Here is a 13907-nt window from a genome sequence, read left to right on the forward strand (position 1 = left end):
AATGATCCTGAAAATTCAGAAGTCATCACAGGAATAAATTACATTTTTAAATGCATTAAAATAGAAAACATTTATTTTAAATTGTAATATTTCACAATATTACTGTATTTTTGTTCAAATAAATGCAGCCTTGGAGAGCAATTTTTAAAAAACATTAAAAATGGTAGTGTTTCCAAACTTTGACAAGTATTGTACCTTGTGGTCTGATGCATCAAATAGCATTTACAAAGATATAACAGTACCTTAGCCTTTCCACAGTGCACCAGCAAAATTTTACCTTACTGAAACATTTACTCTTTCAAAATGCAATTATACTAAAGAAAAACAAACATGCAAGCAGTGGGGGATATGTATAATTTTATGAATGAAGGCAGCTTGAATTATGAGTTTTCTGAGGATTTCAATGGGGGGTAGATTCAGTTCAGGTCTAGATGTAACTGTACCTTGGCCTTCCCACAGCGCACCAGCGTACCCATGAAGGAAACGTTGCTGCGGGACGTGATATCGCCATTGGTGGCAGCCGGCTGAGGGGCAGAGGTCTTGGTGCAGGGGGTGGTCTCTCCTGTCAAACTGGACTCGTCAACTGTCAGATCCACTGCCTGCAGGGCAGGGAAGGGTCAACTTCACTAACAGGCCATTAGAACGTTGCTGCTATTTCAAGCACAAGCATTTCTACCACTAACTGCCATTTGAATGTGCAATCCAGAAAACCTCAAAACACATATTGTTCTGGGAAGTGTTTGATTGAGTGTAACAGTTTACATGTGCATCACTTTCCAATTAAGTCCAATTCTGGATAAGCTTTCATTTAATATTACACAAAATTACCTTTATTTAGGCATTCTGTTACAGTAAATATTCTGAATTGAGTGTCTCTTGAAACTGTAGTATTGGCTTTATCTGCTTATGGCAATAATAAAGATATGTGGTACATACATAATTAGAATATGATTAAATTATAATTCATAATAGAATATTGTTCTGAATGTACACTACGTGCATAAAAGAGACACATGGAAGAGAAGGAGAAAGAGACAAGGAGAGACATATATTCATTTCACACCTCAAAAAGACGAAGGTCAGCTGGGACTCTCTCTCCGACTGATAGACAGACGGTGTCTCCAGGTACAAGCTCTCGTGCCAGAAGATGCTCCAGACGTCCTTCTCGAACACTAGAGTACAGGGAGAGATGGTATGAGTTGAAAAGAGAAATGTAGAGTGCGACCGAGGGACAGTGTTGAACAATTTGAAATTAGGCCAGTGAAGTCGTGCGGACAGACCTTGAGATTTGTGCCCTGCGGGCTAGGCAGAGGTTAAATATTTTTGTTAATGTACTTCCAACAGTCTTGGCGATAAAAAAAAAATGCTTTTGCAGGACTCATGTAAGAGTAGCAGAGAAAAAGAAGATAACACACTGTGGTGCGTGCTGAGAGGTGTTCAACAGGTGTTTGAGAACAGGGCTCAAGACTGTGGCACGGCCTGGTTTTGAAGTGCAAATATGAGACTTTGTGTGTTTGAAGTGGAAATTACACCTCCCATTCTCATTCTCTCCATATGTTGTTTGAAAGGCTGTCTTTTATGCATTTGGTGGGCTCAGGGAAATACACCTAAGCCATCAAGACCTCTCACCCCTTATTAAATACACCTAAGCCATCAAGATAGCCCTTACATATTAAATCATTAATGTAGCAAAAAAAGATTGAAAGAGATAAAGATTAAAGACAAAACAGAAAGAAAGAAAGAATTTATTTATTTTAATAAGAACTGACAAATTCAGTAGAACGAAAAACAGTTTTCTCAGAGGATTATAAATATCACAGTCCAATAAAATGTGTTTCACAGACAGTGACCCTGAGGCACACTTGGTGGGATCGTCATCTGATAGTAAAAATGGATGTGACACTAATGTATGTAGTAATCAGCATAAAAACAGCAGTTAACTTTCTATTCAAAGGATTTTGAAAAAAGCATACCACTGCTTCCTCAAAAATATTAAGCAGCGCAACTGTTTTCAACAATGACAATAAAAAGAAATGTTTCTTGAGTACCAAATCAGCATATTAGAATGATTTTTGAAGGATCATGTGACACTGAAGACTGGCTGTTGAATATTCAGCTTTGCCTTCACAAATTTTAAATTGAAATAATATTACACAATATTACTGTTTTACTGTACTTTTGAGCAAATAAGTGCAGCTTTGATGAGCATAAGAGACTTACTTCAAAAACATTATTAAAATTTAAAATTAACACTAGTATATATACCCAAAAGTAGGATTGATTTTGTGTCATTTATTTGTTAAGCCTGATCCCATTCTAATAGCAACTTGTTTTTGGCATATATCTATTAAAGCTGTGGAATGTAAAGCACTTTTTGAGTTTTGTAGATAATGCTCACCAGTGGCATTCTGGAGGCACAAGTTTCCCTAGTTCCTCCAGAGATTTTTCTGAGCGGTATTCCTGAAATGAAGCAGAACAGAGCTGAAAGTAAATGTCCGCCACACTTACACTCTCACTACACCTCATTAATCTGTGAGACTTCAAGTTTTTCCAAAGTATCTCAAAAGTATTCTGACATTTGCCAACGCTCTGAGGTCTATAGCTTCAGATGAATGAAGGCATGTCAAGTGAGGTAATGTCATCAGTGTATGTTGGATTTACCTGTACAAAGGCAACTGTAACAACGATAATAATGGCCTGCAAAAAGAATGATACAAGAGTGTTAATGAACTGAACAACAAGGAAATCAAAAGTCTGACAGAGGGGAGTGAGCAGGAGCTTACCACGGTGATACTGACGGCATCATCAAACTGTCGCATCAACACGCTGATGACAGCGGATGCCAGCAGCAACAGGATGAGTGGGTCTTTAAACTGAATACCAAAAGAAAGAGGAAAATTCAGGAAAAATAGATTGCATGGGGGCGCAATGCTTCTCAGAATTAATTGTGTCCCACATCTCAAGGTGAAGGTCTATGTTTATCTGCCTCAGGGCTTGAACTAGAACAATCAATGTTAGCTATACGTGACAGCATCAATTATCAACCTCTCTGTCATATAGTCTGCTTTTTCAGATACTCCAGAGACATACATATCTTTACAGACAGCAAGTGCTAAGAAAAATGTTCTATGCTGTAAAATAATTCAGTTTAGTTGGAAAAATTTTAAAAGAGGAGGGTATTTCTATTCGTTTGATGTAAATCACTTTTCAGTGAACCACATTTCAGTGAATAGACCCCTTAATCGCCTACGTCACTGTGGCGTCACCGCTCTAGCTGGAGGCAAAACATAAATAAGAACTCATAGCAGGCGCACTAAAAGTTTGAGGTTTTGACTTTAAAATGTCGTTTTGTTGCATTTTTGGCTGCCAGAATAGAAGGAACAGGATTTTTGTTTCAAGACTAAAGTTACCAGATCCCGGCTGACATTCCTTCACAGAAATCAAGAAGACAATTTTGGTTGAATGCAATACGACATACAGACTGGACGGAGATGATCATAAATAATGCTCGTGTTTGCAGTGCACACTTCATATCAGGTAAAATAATCGATGCATATGTAATGGTGTGTTGGTTTTATCTAGTACAAATCAGCAAGTTTCTGTTTTATTGGTGAAAAGTCACCAACTTTCAGTGCACTAGCTATCTTAAATGTTAAACAAACATACCGCGATAGATGTGTGTGCCATCCTTTGAATGGTCTCTTAAAATAATCCACATTGCTAGCCATAATCAGAGTTAGCCCAGCGTTAGGTTACATTAGACAATAAGCCTTGACAAAATTCCCAGAACCACCCGAAAGTAATTCATATGTTGTCTAGGAAATATCCAAAACTTAAGTTAATTTACAAAAATAGCTGTCACGGTCCCGCAGAGTCAGTGACTGTACATATTCGGACAATTCTGAACCTTCTTCTGCATCTATGTTTAATAAATCCATCCTAAAACATGCTAGCTTACGCTTGTCAACATTGAGTCCAGCGTCTCTTTTTGCCTCCAGCTAAACTCCGCCCACCAGGAAACGTTGCAATGTTTACAAACTTTTAAGGGGTCTATTCGCTTGTTAAGTTGTGACGTAAGGAACGCCGTTTCCGGATCCAAGCCTCGACTCGTTTCACTTGAGAATGCCATCGACGGCCTTTTATGAGCGCTATTTATTCATTTTAAACATCAATCATTTTAAAAAGTTAAACATTTTAAATACTTACAGTCTACACAACAGTCTCCGTGCTTGCAGCGTCACTGATATTAATATTTTAACGATTTATAAAAGATGAATCACTGTCTGGCCATCTGGAATTTTGGTATGGAGATAAAGGTTATAATTATATATTTTTTGTAGTATTACACCACATCGTGTATGTATATTACCCCCATTTTTTGTTTTCTTGAGGTATGAGATAGAGCGTTAGGACCCGGAAGCGCTGCCGCGTGACTTCAGACTTAACAACCGAATAGGTTGTTTGCACATGACGTCACAGCAGCAGCGCAAATGAGTCTGGAGGGCAGGGAGTGATTTTTCTATAGGAATCCTATCAAAAACTAAAAATTATGTTTTGCGTCGCTTATGGTTGCTCAAATCGATAAAATCGAGAACCCAGAAGGTGTTTATATTGTTTACATAACTTATACCGTTTTTTACAACTTATATCGTTTTTTACCTTTAAAAGTTAAATATCGTTTTGTGTCTGCTAATACTAAAATGAATATGGATACCTGCTTACCTTATTTGTTTTTGACTTGGTTAAATATCCACATTCTTCATGGTATCGTTTGAGAGAAGCTATTTTATCCCATTTAATGATAATTTGGTAGTATTTTGGTAATTCACTTCAGTTTTGTAGTATTCCGTTCAAAATGTTGATCTAGTTACCATGAGAACAGTGTCACGCGCTGCTGCTTCAGCCACCATATGGTAGATTAGAACATGTCCAAATAAATAAATGTTTAACAAGCTGACAGAAGTCGATTCAACAACAAAGAAAACACTTTCAAAAACACTCAGCTATGTGATTATTTTATTGGGTGATATGCAGTGGATTAAATCAGTGACATTATTAGATGTGATACAGCGTCTTCCCATCACCTCCTCAACCAGCTTCCCTTAGAGTGTTTTTACACGTATAAAGGCAACAATTGTAGCCTATTACACCGTCCAGTTTTTTCCCTGAACGATGATGTGAGCTCCTGTTGCGATTCTCGATTCAGCATAATTGACCTATAATGGCGACATTTTTCACAATCGCGACAAAATCAAAATCAAAATACTGCCCTAACCTCACAAGCAGAAAGGCAGTGCAATATAAACAAACCCAGACTAGAACTGAACGCGGCGTGACGGCAGCTTCACATTCTCTATATCTACCTCCTCAATGGTAGTTGCTCATCTTTATAACATAAAGATCACATCCAACATATGTTGTGATTTTCTGTTTATACCTTTCTAAACCAGCACAGAAAGGACTTTTTTCCATCTCTTCGATTCTAATTTTCAATGCTTGCCCTCCACCGGTATTTCGCGCGTCACCACAACCACGTGATTGCAAACAACCTATTAGTTCAAAACTCTGATTTATTTATTTTTTTGATTTACCACTAAAAAATATTTTAAAATGTTTTAGTGTTAAAAAAAAGAAGTTAAAATTCATCATTTGCTAATATAAATATTAAATATTTTAAAATTAGATTTTGAATCCCAGATTTGCAATAGTGGTAGTGAAAATAGTGGAAAATGTACTACATCACCCTTTATTCAAATATTATTAAAAATGTGTTAAAGATTTTGTAAACATATTGCGTAGATGTGCTTGGAGTCAATTGTTTTATTTGATGATGCAATGAAATATGCCAAATTGTGCAGACATAATTTTTGGCTAGGCTGTCATACAAAGAAATTATGAAGTAAAAAAAAAAGAAGAGAGAATTGATTTTGTTGTATTCAATGCATGCTTTTTCCTATGAACTTTTTTTTTTGCATAGTAAAGCAAAACCTGTTGCTGCCTTTTTTTGCCAAATAATTTTGTTAGTTAAACAAAGACTATAGAATAACACAAGACGTGTCACTCGTATTGTTTTGAATGGGAGAAAGTGTAACACGCAATATGGCGGAATAAGTCCCGCCTTCTAAAGCCTAGAGCCAATCGCCGACTGGTAAAGTCATCACGTCACTTCAGCGGCCGTAGAATCACCGGTTTCTATAGCCTGAAAAAAAAGAGGTTTTTTTTGTCATGATTCGAGCGTTTAGAAGCTAAATTTATGAGTCGGTTGTTGTTAGATTTCATTGGTGATTTCAAATATGGTTGACGAACAGTTTGAGAATCTGATGTTTCCCCATTCAAAGAGATAGGAGCTGCATGATGCCCAGGATGCCCGAGAGGCGTTTCAAAGATGGCCGCCGAGTGAAATGACTTGTCTTAAAGGGACTTTGGTTAAATACCTTAACATTTAGAGTTTTGTTCTTGCATCATATTTAAAAATAAATAAATAAAAATATTGCCCTCATATTTTGTTGGTTTAATCGAACTTGAAGGGTTATCAAAAACATCCCTCCAAACATCACTTTTAGCCACTAGTATATAATTATGTGGAAACTTTATTTTGTTTAACTAGATTTTTACTTTATTTTTACTGAATTTACTGAGCAAATACATATTAAGATATACTGAATATCTTCAGAAAGCTGAAAAATATTTGCATATTATTTATCTGCATCACCCAGCCCTATGAGAGACATGTGTCATGCATTAGTTCTCTTTCTGCAAACACCAGTTTTATAGTCGACTGAAGAAGACTCAATGCAATGCTTGCAGTGGAATGACACTGCTTAGACAGGATGTTTATGTTATTTGGTTTATTTCAAACCCCCAAGGTCACCTGATAACCAACGGCACCAGAAAATACTAATGAAACACTGGTAAAGCTCTAGAAAGTGAAGATCAAAACGATGGGAGTGTGGGTTACTTTCTTTGATTGTCCACATACAGAGAATGCAGCTTTAATCTACGGCAGGATCTGACACCCGCGGATCGCCGCGTCTGCATAACCGGCAATTAACAGCACCACACAAGATGAGCTCATCATTTCTTTTGAGCGAGCTATACGGCAGCCTTTTCAAAACCAAACCACAGCCACACAGTAACAGGCAGGTTACACACAGGAAGGCAAAACAAATAGGGTTTGACTTTGCTGTCTGTTGAAAGTCCTTTGACGTTCTCTCAGTCTGTGACACATCCGGATTTAAGCTGTGTTTTTGTGCTTAGGGCTGGTGGGGCGGTGATAAAAATACAGTCAAGAATTTGAATAAATCTGCAGAAAAAAGAAAGAAGTATGGGAGATTATTTAAAGCAGTGCTGGTGGTCGTGCCTGACAAACAAACAAAAAATCCTGTATGATACGTTCTGGTCTGCGAAGCATGGGGCAGTAAATGAGGAGAGAGCCTAGAAGACAGAAAGAAAGGGGGGGGACAGAAAAGAGAGAGACAGAGGGAGGTCGGCACATCCCAAAGCAAAAAGCCTATGTGAAGTGACAGATTAAAGGCATGACAGCATGTTGCTCTTAAAGCGACTCTCTGAGATGCAGTGATGCCTCAGACAGCCTTGTTCACAGACTCACAAGCTTTTTCTACTCTGAACAGCAGATGTAAGACAAAGGTAAAACTGGGAACTGAGCTTTGGCTGCGTCAGAAAATTAGTGTAATCACAGGTGTTAAATAAGACGTGAAGAAGCCTTTGTAGTTGTAGAGTAAAAAGATTAGCGTAATGGGAAATAAAGGCCAATTCATCTTCATGCAGTAATTATCAGCTTGAACCACCCAGTCGCACTTGACAGTCGTGGCATGACATATTTGTGAAACAAATTTCACCCTTGTTATGACTAATAGTTCGATTTTTTTTTTTTACTCATGCTTTGCCATTTTGTAGAAATTGGGATGTAAAACATCACACTCAGCAGGAGAAGCCAAAAAGGATGAAGGAGACAAAGTGTGCCACCTCTAAAGAAGGCCCGGGTGACTGTAGGAAATAAATACAATTCCTCCCAGTTATAATGCTATATTTAGCCAATCAGCACAAGCCTCCTGACCAAGGTGGACTGAAATTTTTTACAGAGGACAGCGACCTGTCATCTCTATATTAGAAGGAAGAACTGGATGAACTGGGTCGTTTTACAGCTTTAAGGCATATTCACAATAGTGTTATTTTTTGTCGCAAGACTTTAAATAGAAACAATCATTTATGGACCCCTTCAACTGGGTGTTGAACTCACAATACTCCTACATCCTGCATCATGCATCACTTCAGGGGTTACTCTTGTGGCATAAGTTGACTTGTGCAGTATGCGGATGGTCGTCCACCGGAAGCTCGATATTTGAATTTCTAACGTTTTAAATATGGATATTTTTATTACAAAAACGCATCGCTTCTCTTCAAAAGCCCTTTATTAACCCCTTGGAGCCGTATGGATTACTTTTTTATAATGGATGGATGAGTTTTTTTGGGCTTTAAAATCTGGGCCCCCCTTCATTCTACCATTATAAAGCTTGGAGGAGCTAGTGATGTCCGGTTCGCGAACGAATCGTTCTTTTTAACTGGTTCTTTTCAGTGAACCGGTTGAACCAGTTCACCAAATCATTCCAAACAGTTCGCATCTCCAGTAAGCAAACACAAATCCACAAATTACTAAAGTTATTCACTTGTTGACGTGCCTGACACTACCTCTCGAAATAAACCAACATCCCGGAGTTATTCGGTTACTCCAACAGTACAGTGACTTAACCTGCTGTGAAGAGAGAACTGATGATGATGAGCATGAGCAGCAGAGCAGCTGATATGAGTGCGCATGCGCGGCGCACACGAACGAACATACACAGCCTGTCACGTTCTCGTTCTCGAGTCAAGAACCGGTTGCAACGGTTTTCGGATCATCAGTAGCCTACACAACCGAGAACCGCTTCTTTTGGACATGTCCGATTTGAGAACCGGTGAGCTGATGATACTGCACATGCGTTTAACTTTTCAAGAGAACGAAAAGCACGTTAGTCAAGTTTTGTTGAACATCGGACAGTGTGATAATATAAAACATACTGGAAATATGTTTATGGCTTAATTCAAAATACAAATGTTTTTTGTGCTTTTCCAAATACACCATAGCAGATTGATAGCATATAATACTGTACATAATACTGTACATAATAAACTACATGCCAACATGAACATAATATTTTGTACATAGATCAAACTTGAATTCAGAAATAGTTCTAGAAATTTATTTTTCTATATTAATGTTATTTAAAAAGCAATATAGTGAAAGTTGTGCAGTTGTGCTTTCAAGTTTTTTTTTTTAAGATTGGAAACATTTATTTATTTCATAAATAATCCATGGACAGTTTATTTAATTTCTAAACAAGGTGATATAAAGATAACTACAGCAAGAGCAAACAAGCGACTCCTTTTGAATTGCTCTCGCGGTTCTTGAATCTCAATCTTGTTCTCGAGTAGAATCTGTTGCAACGGTTTTCGGACCACCAGTACACCACCGAGAACCGCTTCTTTCGGACGTGTCCGTTTGAGAACCGATGAGCTGATGATACTGCGCATGCGTGATTCAGCGTGTGATCTGAAGCTACCGAACAGTAACATCACAGCACCGGTTAACTAGGACAACTGATGCTATGAGAGGACTCGAATGAGGGGCGCCTAGCGAAACGTAAGTTTATTTAATTACAAATAAATCGTAATGTAAAAGGATCATGGTTTCTGCTCTGCTGAAGACTAACTTATTTACTTTATAACTGTAAAACTTTGTTTGCACATCACTGCCTATATATGTCATGCGTTTGGATGCTTTAGATGCTAAACTAAATTGTAAGAAACGCTTCAGATTATAATGTTTTAGTTGACTGATGTTATGATTACTGACTTTATATATTTGAATTTGTTAAGTTTTTTCATCCCGGCCCGCGATACACGACGTCATCGCGGATGACGTCATTACGTCGGAGCATAAAAGAACCGGTGAACCGTTTTTTTCAACCGGTTTATTGAATCGAACGGTCCGAAAGAACCGTTTCGCGGAAAAGAACCGAACTTCCCATCGCTAGGAGGAGCAAGGATATTTTTAAATATATCTCCGATTGTGTTCGTCTCAAAGAAGATAGTCATATACACCTAGGATGGCCTGAGGGTGAGTAAATCATTGGATAATTTTTATTTTTGGGTGAATTATACCTTCAAGAATCAAGTTTTTTTTTTTTTGCTTTTGTTAATTTTGTTAGCCACCCAACCTGAGAGATGTATTTTTTCCAGAGTGGCTCATCTTCGCTGATGTCAAACTCGTTCCATCCGTGGTAGGCGCGACGTCGTTCAACCTCCTCCTGGGTGAGACCGAACTGGAGGTCAGCCTAACAGAGGGGGAGAGGGAGGGAATTAAGTCAGAAAAATGCAGCCTTCCCAAAATAACACTCATCAGATGTGTAACCATGACAACTGACATTAACCACTAACAAATAAGAATGCTGGAGCCATGGAAACAACTAATAAAGCCAGTGTCCTGGAACTTTAGCTTTAGCAAGTCTACAGTTAGACAGCTGTCACCAACAATGCATTTCTGTTCCCTGTGTGGAAAAAAGACCTTGAGACCAGAGCACTGCATCATGATCATGAGAGAGTGTAAAAGCTAATTCACTGCACCTAAAGACCTGCTGTCTGTGCAATATTAGGAACGGGGGTCAAAATGGTGCTGAGATCAACCAAATCTGACAGCTTTGTATCGTTTTACAACAAACTGGAAAGCCACAAGCTCTCCTTTGTTTCTGTTTGTACACAATGAAAATCATGTTTTATTTTCTATTGAAATAATAATAATGGCTTAAGTGCTTCCTAGAGACTGTGATTGAATGTTGATAACAGTGCATGAATAAAGGTCTTCTGAGAGCAGATGGTCATGTCAGTGTGGTGATGGACACGGCACTGCAAGCTCTATCATCCACGCTGAGACTGCAAGAACATCCCAGCACTCTTTAATCTTCCTGGTGTGATTCATTAAGGGACACTGTGTGATATCTGCAGGGATGGGCTTTGAATTCCCCAGTGTCAAGGCATGCAGTCTGTGCTTTTGGTGCATGTTTGCCTGCATAACGAAATTCTATTGGACTTCCACTGCTGCTGTTTTTAATAGGCTGTGGCTAGACACAATGTGATTTAAATAAGTATTGTATCCAACATCCTGTTTTGTTCCTGAAACATAATTCCTATCAAACGATCACTGTCATATCCCTTGCGATAAAATCATATTGTGGGATGGGAGTGTCGATCCAAGAACAACAAAGGATGTTGACTTATTAAAAGTCATCACTCAATATTGTTCCTTGAAGTCCTTCCTAGAAATTCTTAGAAGTTGCTTCCTGGAATGCCTCAATCTGATTAATGGTGGTATTCTGCAGTCAAATATTTATTTATTATTATTAGTATAATAACTACTTTACATTGGTATCCTGAGTTTCCTGTCTGAGCAATTTTGCAAAAATGATGGACAATCCCTTATCCCACTGGTCACGTTTGTGACCAAAATGTACTTTTAAATTTGAAGGGACTAAAAAGAGTTGCTGATGTATTTTACTAGGGCTGGGTACTGGCACAAATTTAACGATTCAACTTGATTTCAATTCACAAGCTTACAATTTGATTCAATTTGACATCAATGTATAGGGGTATATTTTAGGTACAGTACATGGCAGATTTTCTCAAGGAAAAAATATCTTAAAATTATTATCTCTTAAAATTATCTGATTTTGCATAGGGCTACCTACATTTACCTACATCTACAGCTACACATAAGCACGGTTAAATAATAATAATTTTATAATAATAAATTTTTAATGACATAATTATGTTTCTACTTGTTTTTTTTAAACATTTAAATGGTGACTGTCATAAAAACATGACAGATTTATTCAAACATATATTACATATTGAAGAACAGGTTAAGTTTCATATCAAAAGTAACAAATCACAGCTTATTGCAATTTACTGGATGGGAGGTGAGCTTCAAAGTTCTATTATTCATCAGTTGACTAAATGACCAACTGACTAGTCTAAAATATTGATTTTTTGGATTTTACAATCGAAATTGGTTCATCAAAATGAGAATCGACTAAAATCATTTAAAAAAGCCCTATATTTTAGTCTGTTGTCAACTATAAATGAAAGTTCAGACTGTTTTGGTTTCGTGTGAATCCTTTTACATGGCACATATAAGTCAAGATGAAAAATACATGTATACATGCTAGGTAAACAAGTCATTAGTAACACTTGTGACCGGTGGGGAAACACAGAACCCATTCTGAATAAGTAATTGATTCACATTATATATATAAAAACAACACCCCATTTATAAAGTTGAACAAAAAACAAAACATACTTGTTTTATTGGGCATTTTTTGTTTGTTTGTTTCCCACCGGTTACAACTATGATCAAGAATGAAGCATGCTGGGAAAAATTTGGGATGCAATGGCCAAAATGTTACATTTTAGTCAATTATTCAGTTTATACAACAGTTACCACATGTGCATGTTTATCTTTCAGGTTTTAATCTCTAACACTCTTGTGTGTAGAACTACTCCCATGTGCATCTGATTAAATTGCATAGAAACAGTCCAAGTCACCCTTAATAGTTCAAAACAATGTGGCATGGAAGAGATATGCAACTATAATATGGTCAACAAACCTTTATTACAGTCTCTTTCATAATCAACAACCTGACTTATAATCAACAAGTCAAATAATAGAATTCAACATTTCTGTAGCAAAATGACATGCTCCGATAATTATATAATTAACTAATGTTGTATGAATGGTGTAATTGCAGTCAGTTGCTTTTTGTTAACTTGTGAAGCTATTAGGGCTGTGAAATAAATTCTAAAATCTAATTGCAAATTATTATTTTTTTTAACAGTTTAACACATTTAAACACATTTAGATCCATTTTAAGGAAAGATAAAATAATGTACGACATGAATATACCTGCAGTGCACAGGCAACCTCGTTCACAGGTAATTCACTGGCTTTTTTTGAAGTCAGTACTGGAACCATGGTCTCATTTTCACAGGGGGGTTGACACTCGGCAAGCTGAAAAAAATAAACAAAAATAAAGAAATTTATTTTAAACAGATTAAAACTCAACATAAACAGGGGAGGAAGTTAGCATCTAAAATTGATAACCCATGTGATCACACAGAGAAAATACTTAAAAAGGTTCAAACTTTAGAGGTAATCCACATCAAAGCATTACCAAAGCTAATGCCATCATAAACTAATCTCTTCTCAAAAAACGTGAGTGCAATGTACAAAAGGATTACAGGCCCAGAAGAAACTTTGACCCCTTCAGTGCTGCACATGGAAACAATAAACAAATCTAGGCAAAACACATGGACCATTCTGACCAGCAAGTGACTTCCTTAAAAATCATCTGATACGTTCTCAAATTGCATACTTTCAGCTACAAAAGCACCATTAGAGCAAGCCACAGATGTGCCTCAGTCTGACTGGAGGAAGATCATCCGACAGCAATAATGGAGCCCAACAGATGGATTGGAGCGCATTAGGGAAGAGAATGACATTAAAATCTAGATGGCCATGAACATCATGTTCAGCCTCACAAAGAGCACTAGATGAACATCCTTGCAATATCCTATCCTACATTTGCTTTGTTGCATATTGATCTGGTCAGTTAACCAGAAATCTTTTTGTTACACTGCCACTCAAACTCACATACAACATACAAAGGGTGATTCAGTACACACAAAAAAACAGTAACATGTAAACCACGCAGGCGAAATAAAATAGATTTTAAAATATTCTGATGAAAACACGCAAAGAGCTTATTGCGATTTATTGGATGGGAGTTGCGCTACAA

At 37.3% G+C, this 13907-nt stretch overlaps 1 protein-coding gene across 1 annotated transcript in view; it reads right to left on the minus strand.

The window, feature by feature from the left end:
• atp2c1 (ATPase secretory pathway Ca2+ transporting 1) overlaps nucleotides 1-13907 on the minus strand; it is a 41604-nt gene that overhangs the window by 18484 nt on the left and 9213 nt on the right. The window contains exons 2-8 of the mRNA XM_067409790.1: nucleotides 13016-13120; nucleotides 10278-10394; nucleotides 2784-2873; nucleotides 2662-2697; nucleotides 2399-2460; nucleotides 1064-1172; nucleotides 444-599 (exon numbers count right to left, since the gene is read on the minus strand). Of these exons, the coding sequence (XP_067265891.1) occupies nucleotides 444-599; nucleotides 1064-1172; nucleotides 2399-2460; nucleotides 2662-2697; nucleotides 2784-2873; nucleotides 10278-10394; nucleotides 13016-13120 (675 nt within the window). The remainder of the gene's footprint in view (nucleotides 1-443; nucleotides 600-1063; nucleotides 1173-2398; nucleotides 2461-2661; nucleotides 2698-2783; nucleotides 2874-10277; nucleotides 10395-13015; nucleotides 13121-13907) is intronic.

This window comes from Chanodichthys erythropterus, chromosome 2, assembly GCF_024489055.1.
Source record: "Chanodichthys erythropterus isolate Z2021 chromosome 2, ASM2448905v1, whole genome shotgun sequence".
Lineage (NCBI taxonomy): Eukaryota > Metazoa > Chordata > Actinopteri > Cypriniformes > Xenocyprididae > Chanodichthys > Chanodichthys erythropterus.